A 13,334-nucleotide genomic window follows, 5' to 3' on the forward strand; every position below is an offset into this window, starting at 1 on the left:
GGATGATACAAATGAGTATGTTCATCATGGTGACAGCAGAAAACTTCCAAAAATTACTTGTGCTTAAAGCACAAATTTAAGTGCAGGTAATGTACCAGCACAAAGTTCTGAAAAAGTGATTTACGTTTTGGAAAAACTTGGTGTTTATGAAAGTGTTGATAAATTAGGATATATTTAAGATCCACCAGGCTGGGAATCATGAAGAAAAAAAATATCATGGCTTATGATTGGAAAGCAACTGCTTCAGCAATGAAATGGACTGATCATTGCCTATATAAATAGAGGTGAGCCCAGAACTGAAATGGAAAGCAGCTAGGTTAGGAAGAGAAAATGCTCCTGCTTGAATGATGCTGACATCCTTATTTTTATGCACTATATTAATATTACTCTCAGTAAAAGCATAGTTTAAAAATAATTTATCTTTAAATAAGCAGATACAGTAGTCTATGAAATTCAGCTCTTGTCAAATAATCATATTAGGAATGCGAAAACAAACAAACAAACAAAAAATACCAACCCAGCCATCAGCAGGAACTCAAATGCTTAGAACAAGATTGGCATTATTATTTTCGTAGCCAGTCTGAACAGAGGCAATTTTACAACAGTGATAGGTGCTGAGGCTCCCACGAAGTTTTATGGCAAGGTGATTACTTATAAAATTCTTAAGTAATAATTACATTTTTGAAATCTGAAGAAGGAAGAGGCAATTCTGATGTGACTTAGAAATGTGTAATTCTGTTAACTTTGCTCCAATACACACATACAATCACACGATACACATCAAAAAAGTGAATTGGAGAAGTTTCTTGAAAAATTATTCTTTTTCTTTTTCTCATTTTAGACTTTTTGGAGGAAATAAAATGTAAAATTACTTCACTTTACACCTTTTTATTCCAGTGTCTGAAAAGCTTTGAATCACAAACTAATAATTCTTCTTTTGAAGAATTTGAATTCTTCAAGAATTGAATTTTCAAGAATTGAAAAAATTTGAAGAATTTTTGAAGAATTTGAATAATTCTTCTTTTGAAGCTATTTGTAGATCTCATGAATTGAGATTTCTCATGTCTTGAGAAAATTGGTATGGAGATTTTTATATCTTTCTCCTTTAAAAACAGCAGAATTATTAAGTGGCTTGATATTAACCTGGCAAAAAAGATGTTCTATGAAACTGGAGCTTTCTTTCTTTCTTTATGCAATGTGATTCACTGTGTTGGCTTGGCTTTCCTGCCAGCAGAAAGTATTCTTTCTAATTTATCAAAGTAGTGTTTGCCCACAAGATTTAATAGCAATTAAGAGAACACTGTTGGCATAATTGCACTGTTGGCAATGAAATACACAAATTATTAAGGCAGATCATATGAATAGATTTTACAGGAGTTATAAGTCGAGAGCTTTAGTTTACTCAGACATACCTTTGTCATTTATGCATGCATGTCAGTTATCCCTCTCATATTCCTAACATGTTTGTTTTTAAAAGGAAGTACCAAAGAAAAATATTGGACAACAGAAATGTTCCAAGTAAGCATCTTTTATTCTCCCATTCATTCATTTATTCATAGGTACAACATTATGAAACTGACCACTAAAAGTTATCATAACACTATATCCTTTAAAAAAAAGATACTCTGGGGGAGAAGCAAGAATTAACATCATTGTGTTTTCTACATGCAAGAATTAGCAGCATAGTTCATCAAGCTCTGAAGACAAACTTTCCTATGAGAATGTGTCAAGTGTGCATGCACTTAACGGGAATTATGCATATATATTGATCACAGAATAGAAACTTTAGCAGAAACTAAACTAGTTTATCTTTCAGTTATGAAGACAAGCGATGACTGACCTACTTCCTGTATCTTTGTGGTGTTTTTTTGTTGTTGTTGTTGGTTTTTTTTTGCTTCAACATGTTTATGTCAAATTTATGGTTTAAAATATACTGCTAATATTAATAATAAATAATGTCTTATCAGATCCTGCCACCAGCACTTAATCACAATTCCAAATTAATACAGAATTCTTCTTGACTAAAATCTAGAACCCATATTTCCCAAACAGGGTGAAGCTCCTGGCTCCCAGTGACTTAGGTGTACAGATCAGTCACAATAATTTTGTAGATCAGAGTAATATGTGGTTTTGGTTATAGCTGTATATGAGTAAATTTATTCACATGTATCACAGAATGCTCTGAGTTGGAAGGGACTTTAAAGACCATCTTGTTCCAACCCCCTGCCAAAGGCAGGGACACCTCCAACCAGCCCAGGTTGCCCAAAGCCCCATCCAGCCTGGCCCTGAACATCTCCAGGGATGGGGCATCCACAGCTTCTCTGGGCAACATGTTGCAGTGCCTCACCACCCTTTGGATATTTTTCCCAAATTTTCCCATTCCCACACATTAACACCCAACTAAAAAAAAATATTCTTCCAAAATCAAATATCAAATAGGGCTACTTTAATGTAACATAACCATGTGCTTAATCATTTATGGTATTGAAACAAAATATTTCTCAGCATTAAGAACTTTTGTGTTGAGTCTACAACTTACTTCAACTGTAGCAAAGTTTTATTTCTTCTGCCTTATTATAACTCACTACATGTCTGGTTTTTTATATTTACCCTATACACCCTCTATAAATGTCCTTGTATATCTCTTCAAACTCTATATTACTTTATTCACTGAAACAAGTACATTTTTGAAAACCACAAGAAATGGAACTTTATCAGAAATTGTTTTCTTTCAAAAAAAATTGTACTTTAAAAATCAGTGTTTTATCTTTTTCTTATACACAGTTTCCACGGCACACACTGATAAAATTAATTATAAAGCCAACAGAAAATAAAGTCACAGATACTTACTAGTTTCAGTAGCTACAATAGTTATGTTGTGCCACATATTTGTTTCTCTGTCCAGTGGAGTTGCCAAAGTTATTTTCCCATCTTCTGCATTAATGTTGAACTGTCTCTCAAGGTCAGTATGGCGATCAATGGAAAACCTACAAAATAGACATCCCTGTAATCTGCTTAATGAAGTTGGTGTAATCCATACAATCACAAGACAATTTATGGAGCCCTCTGAGAGCTGCAGTTTTATAGCCAAATGGATTGAGAAGCTCAATTGTATAATATAAGACAAAATGACAAACTGAGACTAAAAAAATAATAATAATAATAATTGCCCAAGGAGTAATTAGCTGTATACCCAGTATGAAGGTCATAAAATGCCCTCGGGTTCACTAGGTAACATCTTTGAAAAACGGTGCTGATCAACAGTTAATTATACAATCCATCACATTTATTAGACAGTTTCTATGGTATTTCACAGTAACTGCTGATAATTTCAAGCGTAATGTATTAAGCACACAAAAACGGTGGGCTTCACGGTTATTTTTAAAAAGGCTGAATGATATTATTTTGCTAACAAATTTCATATTAATGAAGCATGGACTATTCACCATGCATATTATTTGGTTACGGTTCAAGCACCTCCATGGGCAGAAGGCAGTGAATCACCGTTTACCTGTAGAACACTTCAAACACTGAAGGAGCAATTGTTTTATAGACTGACATCACTGATTTTTAACAAAACAAGTTCTATCTGACAAGTAGTCAGAGTTTGCAAATGTGAATTTCCAGGTAAATTATGCAGCCGAAACAGAGCCATCTTGAGAGGAAAGAGCTGCCATAGATTGCTCCAACAGTGCATTAAGCAGGATGATGATTTAAAGCTCAGGACGGGATCTCCAGGAAAGCTTTTATGTTTGCCCATTTTCAGAGTTATTTTATTAATGTATTATTTGTAAAAAGAAACTAAATTACAAAATTAAGCTTTCCAATTTTGTGATAGAAAAAGGTACAAAATGAGAGAGTTTATCACTGAACTATTGATATAGTTCAATAAAAATTGACTTCAAGGGTTTTTAGTGAATCCTAACTGTGGGTTTATATAAAAGCCTTTTAAGCCTTTGTGTCTATGTATTACAGAACCTAACAGCATGCACTGACAATTTTGCATCTGTTCTGCATTATATCTAGGCATAATAGGGTGAGTTAGAATACAGCGTCAGACTGGATTACATTATGTAGTGGCCAGAATAGTGACGCAGACTGCCAGTTTCTCATTACACTTCTACTTTTTTCAAACACACCGCTAAACTCAGCGATAAAAGTGAGAACATATTTTGCTACAATGTCAATGGCACAGTTATCTGAAAATCATTTATGCCACTGTTTTATGCTTTACCATAAGCAAATAAATAAATAAATAAATAAAAATCTGATTCTGAAGTTCCTCTATATGCCACAATAAAAACTTCCTAATAATTCAAACTCATTCTGACAAAACACCTTTGTTTTCAATGCATGTGTAGCATTAGGATCTGATGTCAAAATTTAGGATTATAGCTTTCACCTTTTTTATTTCAATGTCAGAATGAGTTCACATTTAGAATAAAAGATAATGTTGCAATCAGGGCACTTGTGCAATGCATTCAGTAAGTTACAATTGATTTTCAAAAATTAGTTCAAAGTTACAACAAAGTTAGTGCAAATGTTTAAAGACTGTGTTTATTACCAAAGATCAAGACTAGCGTAGTCACACTGGTAAGGAACTTAACAAATAATGGACTTATGAATGAATCCCCGTTAAACAAGGAAATGTGATTTGCTAGACATTTTTCTGTTTTTAAACTCTCAGAAGAACTAGTTTTACTCACTTAAAAATTAGTAGTTTCATTAAAAGGTACAATATAAAAATATGAAATCAAATTTCAAGTATTTTCAAGTGCCTAAAGCTAGGCATGCACATCTATATTTGGACATTCAAGTAAACTGATTTTCTAGTGAACTCCACATATCACTTCTCAATGGTTTAATGCGAACTGTACTACCCTCAGCATTTCTGAAATCAGGTCACTTATATGGAGGAATAAAGCTGTAGGTGCCTAACTTTTGGCAATCATACTTGAAAATGTATCTTAACCTTACTTTAATGTCTCCCTAGTTCCCATTTAAGTATCAGAAGTAAACTTCTGGTACTAGTGAAGTTGATAAAAAATATCTTACAGACTTACAGGTTTAAACTTACAGGTTTAAAATTTCAGTCAAGAAAAAAAAAAAAAAAAAAAACAGAAAGCAATCAAAGTAACTCTTTTTAAAGATCTCATTACGTAAAACTAATCTTTTAATTCTTGAAGTTTATGCAGAAGTTAGTATCAGAGCTCTGGTACCAATTACGAATTCTGACAGTCCACAAAGAAAATAAAATATGAAATGCTTATACGCTATTTAGTTGACCTGGGCTTGACATAAACTTCATTGGGGGTAAGGTGCATTTTTTCCTCTGAGGTTAAATGTTTTTTTAAATATCTGTGAGTTTATTATATTGCATTTCATTTCATCCCAACAGTATTTATTCACAATGCAAAAACAGCATTCAAAATGAAACATTTTTAATGTAAATTTCACAGGTTTACAAGACTACAAAGAGGTAAAACCCTCTCCTGATTTTAATTCGATAAATATTTGGTACAAAATAAAAAACTAAATTTGCCAAGTCATAAACCAGGGAATACTAATAGTACGGTTGCAGTTTCCTTTTCATGATAATGGTATTATAACTCTTTTTAATGGGAATGCATTGTCAGATCCATAAGCTAAACATAAAACGTACATTTCTCTAAAAATGAGAAAATAATATCTTGGGAAAAAATATATGTTGAAATTGCCATAAAACCAGTGCAGGTTATTGGGAGGTTTTGGTTAGTTTATAGTTCTGCTATGGCAATTATAGGAACAATCTCATAGAGGTTTAACAGAAGATTTAAATTGATTCGTAGTCCTTCTCCCACACTACTGATACGGCTGTTATGACTTAATTAGGTCTGTTCTTTATTTGAACCAATCTAAATAAGAGCTGAAACCATTTTTTGCTGCACCTGCTGAGATTTGAATCACAAGACTGATACCCCATCAGTGGTAAATCACCATTGTTTATTAATGCCAGGCAGACAGGACAAGCTACTTAGTGACTGATAAACAGCTGCACCATTAGGGAGGCAGAAAATATCGTATCTAGATTTTTAAGGCCTGCTATGAATTAAGAAAATGATCCACTACTGCCAAAGATGAAATCTCTTCCAATATGAATGGGGAAAACCTGCCACAGTGAAGCTTATCTCTCCACAGAGAAAGACACTGAAAGGCAATGATTTATAGGAGGGCAGAGACAGTATAGGAAGAAAGATTATTACTCATGCTTTTTGCTATGCACTTGGATCAAGCTTTATCCAAGATAATTTACTGCAGATAAAAAGACCATGGTTATAAAATAACAAGAGAAACATGAAATAAATACTACTGGAATCACTAGATTTGTATGCTAATAGATAATGATCTTTCAAGCCTTATTATACAATAAGCCAGGATGTACCACCCTTACTAAACTACAGTAAAGCTTAACAAATAGCTCAGCTGAATCCACTGGTTAATTCCATTGCCAAGAGAGATGTATGTGGTCTAGATGTGGTAAAATGTGAGCTGACCATGTCTACAATTATTAACCAAATCTGTAAATCTTTTTCACAATCAGGTTTAAAAGTTTGTATATTAAGGAATACAAACAGGAGAATAGCAAAGAAAGAGAAAAGAGAAATACTGCTGCTTATGAAAATAGCACCGGGTTATGAAAGACATGATATATTTGGACTAACCTAAGAACTGAAATGAAAAGATGGTTCACATTCACTGGAAAAAAAGGATAATGAAATCATAACTCAACTGAACACCACATTATCACTTAGTCATTCAAAGATGCTCTTCCACAATTATGGCATCAATATGAAAAGGTACCATGCAACATATGCATCCTTTAGTCCCATCCATCTAAAAATGCCTAAATTTTAAAGATCTTTGACTGATAGGAGATTTCAGACCACTAACCAGAATCACAACCCTTCATTTGACACGATATTTCTTAATAACCTTACTGGGGTATTTCCTTAAGATGGGCTTATTGAGAACCAGACTGGAAACCCACCTATAAACCTGCTCACTCACCTACAATAGGCTTTATGCCCTTCAGGTAAAGTGAGAAAGAGATCAGAGGATGTGTTTCATCCCTTTTAAGCAAGCGTAACAAAAAAAACTACAGTTGTACTGGATAGAAATGAGGTTAAACATTTTTGTAAAAAAGAAACATTGGAGAAGAGTTTCTTTCCAGTCTGTTTCCTATAATTTTTCTAAACTCTTTACTGTTTTTTTTCCCGTGACTCAATTATCAGACTAATTCCATATTCAGAGACAACCATGTTTTACTTCATTTATTATACTTCAATACTCTGAGTTTACTGAGGCTGTGTGTATAAAACTAATGTGAAGCAGATGCAATATAGGTAGCACATAAGGTGATTCTCTAAGGTGATTTGTGTTGCTAGGGTTTTTATAACCAACATACACAAAAGCTCTGTCCACCCAAAATATTAACAGAACAGATACATACTGAAAAATATACTTTCCTTGAAATACAATTGTTTTTTGGTTCCAAAAAATCTATTTTAAAGAAAATACATTAAAAATGGCAAGGCAGTATTCAAACACTCCTTTGTTTTTAGAACAGAACATTTTAATTCTGTTTTTCAAAACTTTTAACTTGTTTTTAATATTTTAGAAAGTGTATTATAGAAAATAGATGGATACAGATAAATTACATCATATTCCTGATATACTAACAGAATAAACAATTGAAACTCACAATCAAATGAAACATTCTAATCCAACAAATGTTTCCATTTTTTTTCCATAATCTATGTTCCTTTTTTTTTTTTCAGAACCAGAAAGTAGCTACATTTCTGCTCCCTGCTTACCTCTGATGAATATTTTTGCTTCTGTAATAGTAAAATTAATAACTTGAAAATTCTCTTTTTTCCTTGAAATAATTTTCATGCAAAAAATGGATTTGGTCTTTCCAGAGCAATCCCAAATATATCCAGATTAATCAGATGAACAAAGAAGAAGAAGAAAAAAGGAAGCTGCATAAATAATTGTGTATTCCTTAATTATCTATCATGCCAATGCCATGGAAAAATTACAAGATAAAATTTTAAATGACTATATATATTTTAAAATAAGATATAAATCATACTAATTAATAAGACATTTTTGTTTAAATTTAATTAATTTTGGCCCATTCTCTTTCATGCATATCAATTGTTTCTATATGACTTGATGAAATAATAATGTTCTAATTCTGTTTACACACATGAAATATTTTTGCTTTCAAAAGTTTGAAAATACCTTGATCCTTAAAATGATGAAAAAATGGAGATGTGGTAAAGATTTTACACATCTCAATTTTTTGGTCTTGAAGAGAATGAAAGGGCTCAATTTTAGGGTATAAAAATGCCTGTAGCTGGGCTAAACTACTCGGAGTTTGAGGCAGGATTAGAGAAGACCAAGGAAACAGAGCAAGAGGGGCAAAACAGCCAAGGTAAAACTGAAGCAGAGTTGAAGCCAGATGGAGATAAGGAACAAAGAGGACACGTTCAAGGAGCAGAGGGGCACAGGACAAAGCCAAATGCAGAACAGAACGCGGAAGAGGCAAGGAACTAAGGCTTGATTGAAAAAATGATGAGTATCGAGCTGAAGTAAATGGAAGAAAGCCAACTTGCTGCCACCACGTCTGGTTTCACACACCTTTCAAAAGACCCAGTTTCGTAGTGGCATTGCAAGCCCTTCTTCACACGTCAGTGACAGCAGTAATAAAATTGGGGATGGAGCCGCTGCTTAAATTGTGATAGATCAAACTGTGTACATTTTGTGTTATACTTTTTCCTATTTACTCAACACTATTTTAACCTGGGTAACTACTCTTATTAATTTTCCATTTCTCTGACCAGATGACCATCTTTGATCATCCTGAGAGCTTCTCTGGTATGAAAACAGAGTAGGCATGTGTTACTGGGCTGTGTGCTGCAGTAGCAAGTATATCATTCAATTACTTAATGTTATGTAGCAATATTTGATAGCTGATGCTAGATTTTGCTAGGTTTGAAAGGATGACTTCCAGGCGAGATACTCCATCTGCATGCACAAGTTCTAATATATTCTGAATGTCTAATTCTGAAAATACTTAAATATGATATACAGCACGTAGGCCCCCTAAATAAAGGTTTAAAGTTTGACTCTGCAACAAGGATAATGATGATTAGAAAATGTACAAAAGGGATAGATGACAATTAGCATCATCTTCACAACACTGACAACTGCTTATGTAGTTTATACTCTGTACGGCAGCAATGTACAGTGATGACTATTAAATAAACTCTCCAAATATACTTTTACTATTAATTTGACATTTCGTTGTTTCATTTCAGAATGTTTTTAGCAAGCAATACTATACATAGTAAAATTTGGTTTGGAAACAGTCACATCACTGTTTAACTAAAGGGGAGGGAAAAACATGTGCTCATGAAATGAGATAGAAAATATACTGATCTGATGAAACTGAAATAACAGATTTTGTTCAAGTTAGATCAAAAAGGGAAAATATTGCAAATTGAAAATGCAAAAGTCATATGGGCATAATCATTTCTGACTTCCTATGATTAAACCAGGAATAGGTTTAGCCAAAGGAATACTAAATATGGTTTTACAATCTTACAACAACATGGAACAAATTCAGTATATTGTTAGTGTAGAAACTAGTGGATTATTTAAAGTAAATACAGACATATACACTGATGAGCCAACCCCACTGGACCTCATACCCCCTTATTTCTTATTTTCATTGCACATTTACTGCTTGATAAGATCATTCATGTAGCAAGGAATATTTTTGTGATTTTGGAAATTATCTGAACTGATTAGTATAACACTTCATAAAACACAGAAATCCTATACCAGTATTTTATAGAAATAAAACAGAGAGAGAACAGTGTCATACATACAATGTATGGGAAAACATACTTAGTATACTACCAGCAATGTTTTCCTATGAGAACTTGAGAGCAGCACTACCTTATAGGACTGGAAGACACATCGGGGTCATGGGCAGTCACCTGACCAATCACAGAGTTAATAGCAGCATTTTCATGCACTTCCAGTAGGTAAGTAGGTGATGAAAAGACTGGTGGCTCATCAGCATCCTCTACTACAATTTTTACTGTTGCTGTGTCCTTGAACGGTCCTCCACTGATGAAGCGAGGATCAATATGAATGTTGGCTGCTTCTACCTTCAGAGTATAGGATTTTTTGGTCTCAAAGTCCAGTGGCTGTTCAGAAAGACAAAGATAAATGTCTCTTACCAATGGCCACAGAGAAAGAGCAAATTAATATAATGCTGATGGATGAAAGTCATGTGTATTTAATCACATTCAGTGAGTTTTAATGCATCCACTTCCCACTCCCAAAAATTCAACCTCCAAATTTTCTTGGCATATATTGATATCTGCTTATTAACCAAGAGAAAACAATACTCTTTGTTTTCTTGTTTTTCAGAAAAAATTTACCACAATATTCTCTCATGATTTATACCACTACAATTACATATCAGATAAATACTGCAAATTTGTCTGTGATGACATGACTTGCATACTAATAATATATTTAATCAGTGCTTTTTTAGCTGTAGATAAGAAAAAAAAATATAAAAAATTATTATCTCCACAAGGAATAAATATTTTATTATTTCCAGAACTATGTGAGAAATTCAAAGAACTAGCAATTATTATTTGTTGGACAGGAGAGGCATTAGGTGGAAAAAATTAGAGCTAATCATATAAGAAAGTACTTCAATATTATTGCACTTCAGATAACTCTGCATTTCTGTTTATAGGGCTAAATGAGGTAGACATCTCTCAGGAATTTCTGACAATTGTAGCAATTCCTATATCTGTACCTTATTCTTTCTTCAGAGAGAGAAACACGAAACCGATTACTTTATTCTACCAATATACCTTCCATGTCACCATTGTTTTTACTATTTTACAGCTTCATATTAAAACATAGAAGATGAAAACACAGTGGATTTAAAGAAATGAAATACCAAATAAAAACCAAATCTGCGACACTTCTGAATATCAGAATTTTTCATTATAGGAGATTCAACTTTGTGTCATAAAGCACATCAGTATATTCACTATATAATTCTCTTGTGTCTCACAATGATTCAAGCTTCAAAGATGCAAATTGCCAAGCACTGGAAAGATATTAAGATTTGCATTACAATGTCCCAGGGATAGAAAGCAAAGGACACAGAATCTGTCTGAATCTGTAATGCAAATACTAGCAAGAACACAAATAAGAATTATGAAACTCTTTCAGAAAGCCTGTCAAAACCTTCAGTATGTATACTTTTGAATTTTGTTGATTTTTTCTTCAGGTATGAATCAAGCTCTAGTGGAATTTGCTCTTTCTCACAAATTCCAGTAAACATGAGAAAACCTTGCTTCTTTAGCAGCTCTTAAATTTGCAAGCTTTTGTAATTACGAATGGTGATTTATAAATCAGCATATTCACAATTTGCTAATCATAGCTACTACATCATTTTTTCAACTGCTTTTCATATGCTTTATAGAAATGACAGCACCCCAATACATATAGTCATTCTTAATCAGACTATCATATTGAAAATTTACTCTGCATTGTCTAAAACTCATGCATTTATGCTGGAGAAAATCTACTGGTGAACAGTACCCTACATACATCATCTACTGTAGTAGAAACAAAATGATTATTGCTGTCAAAATGAATACATGAAAAAACATTATGTTAGAGTCTTAGTTATGAAATAAAGCCAAGGGAACTGGGGCAAAAGGCTAATTGCCTTAGTGTACAAAGGAGGCCACAGCATACAATAAATAACAATAAGGAAGATCAGAGATGTATATCATAATTTTCTCTTTAGGATAACAGATCTAATTTTAGATAAATATACACAATTTTATAGTACTTCTAGAGTGCTGTCCTCCTCACTGAGAAACAGAAAATAAAAACTTCCAACAGCCATTCTGTCTGGCCTCTTTAATTACAGATACAAGTTGAATATTAATTACCTGTACTCAGGTACTTTTTTTCAGTGCAAGTCATGCTTTTTTTTTTTTTTTTTAAACACAGAATCATTTAGAGTGCTCTGTGCTACATATTTAAAACCCTCCATGCCAGTGTTATGAGTTATATTCATATCCTTCTTTGGAACACAGCAGGGGAATCTGTTCTGTTTTCCTTCCCCCAAAATAACGAAAATGAAGCCTGCAATTACTGTTTCATTGACTTGAATAGCTAAACCGTGTTCTAGATATGCTTTCTCCACATTTCTGTATATAATTGGGTGTTCCTTCTGTTGTGTATACATAAATACCTCATCTTGCATACATCAAGATTGTGTAAGCATAGAAAAGGTAACAGTTGTAGCCTTCTCTACAGCCCAAATTTGGCATTTCTCATGTTAAACAGTACTGATGTCCTTGATAAATTTCACTGAAATCATTATTCATTGAGCAAAGAGAGTTCAACAAGAGAAAAGTTGGAAGATTTAGCCTCTTACACATCAGGTAATTTAAATAATAAGCTGATACCTTTTCTCTGAATAGTATTTGCCCAGCTATACAGCAAATGAAATAACAGAGAAAAGTATTTGATGAGTACTCAGATGAGATTTTTTGAAAGTTTACATCACCAACAAAGGAAATTCTGATCTACTCTTCCCTTTTGGAGCCAAGGAAGCAAAATCTGTATCATTTGAGCACGTGAAGCAGTGGCTGGACTCAGGAAGCCCAGACAAGATTAATGCATGCCCAGAACAGAAAATACTGCCGTGGAAGTCTCCACAGTTGTCACCTAAATGGCGCTTCTGAGGGACATGGCTTATACACCCCTACACTTATCAATTCACTGGCTTAACACCTCATCTGCAGATAAAAGAATCCTTGAAAATCCAGCATGTTCTCACAAAGTACAATCTGGTTGGGTATTTGTATGTGCAATAAACATTTTTTTAAGAGATATAGTTTACCTTTCTCACTCTAATAATGCCATCCTGAGTTTGGGCATCTGTAGTGATTTCAAAAATATCCATTCCATCTCCTTCAATAATATCATAGGATGACTCAGCATTTTCTCCAATATCCAGGTCATTTGCTTTCACTCTTCCTATAGGTTCACCAAGAGCAACATCCTCCATTACTGAGAAGTGATAAAGACCTTAAGAATAAGAGGAAAAGACCAAACATTACACTTGATTCCGGTATCTGTTGTGTGCTCTTCATTTGTTTATAGTACCTAAAAGCAAACTTGAGATGTGCAACTGATACAAATCACATTTACATGGGTTATTTACTGAAAGCAGC

The 13,334-nt window shown here is 33.5% G+C and overlaps 1 protein-coding gene across 2 annotated transcripts in view; it reads right to left on the minus strand.

The window, feature by feature from the left end:
- CDH8 (cadherin 8) overlaps positions 1 to 13,334 on the minus strand; it is a 147,315-nt gene that overhangs the window by 49,216 nt on the left and 84,765 nt on the right. For both annotated transcript variants that reach the window (XM_040571362.1, XM_040571363.1), the window contains 3 exons: positions 13,001 to 13,188; positions 10,006 to 10,259; positions 2,851 to 2,987 (listed from right to left, as the gene is read on the minus strand). In XM_040571362.1, coding sequence (XP_040427296.1) covers positions 2,851 to 2,987; positions 10,006 to 10,259; positions 13,001 to 13,188 — 579 coding nt within the window. The remainder of the gene's footprint in view (positions 1 to 2,850; positions 2,988 to 10,005; positions 10,260 to 13,000; positions 13,189 to 13,334) is intronic.

The sequence above is a fragment of the Cygnus olor genome, chromosome 12 (assembly GCF_009769625.2).
Source record: "Cygnus olor isolate bCygOlo1 chromosome 12, bCygOlo1.pri.v2, whole genome shotgun sequence".
NCBI lineage: Eukaryota > Metazoa > Chordata > Aves > Anseriformes > Anatidae > Cygnus > Cygnus olor.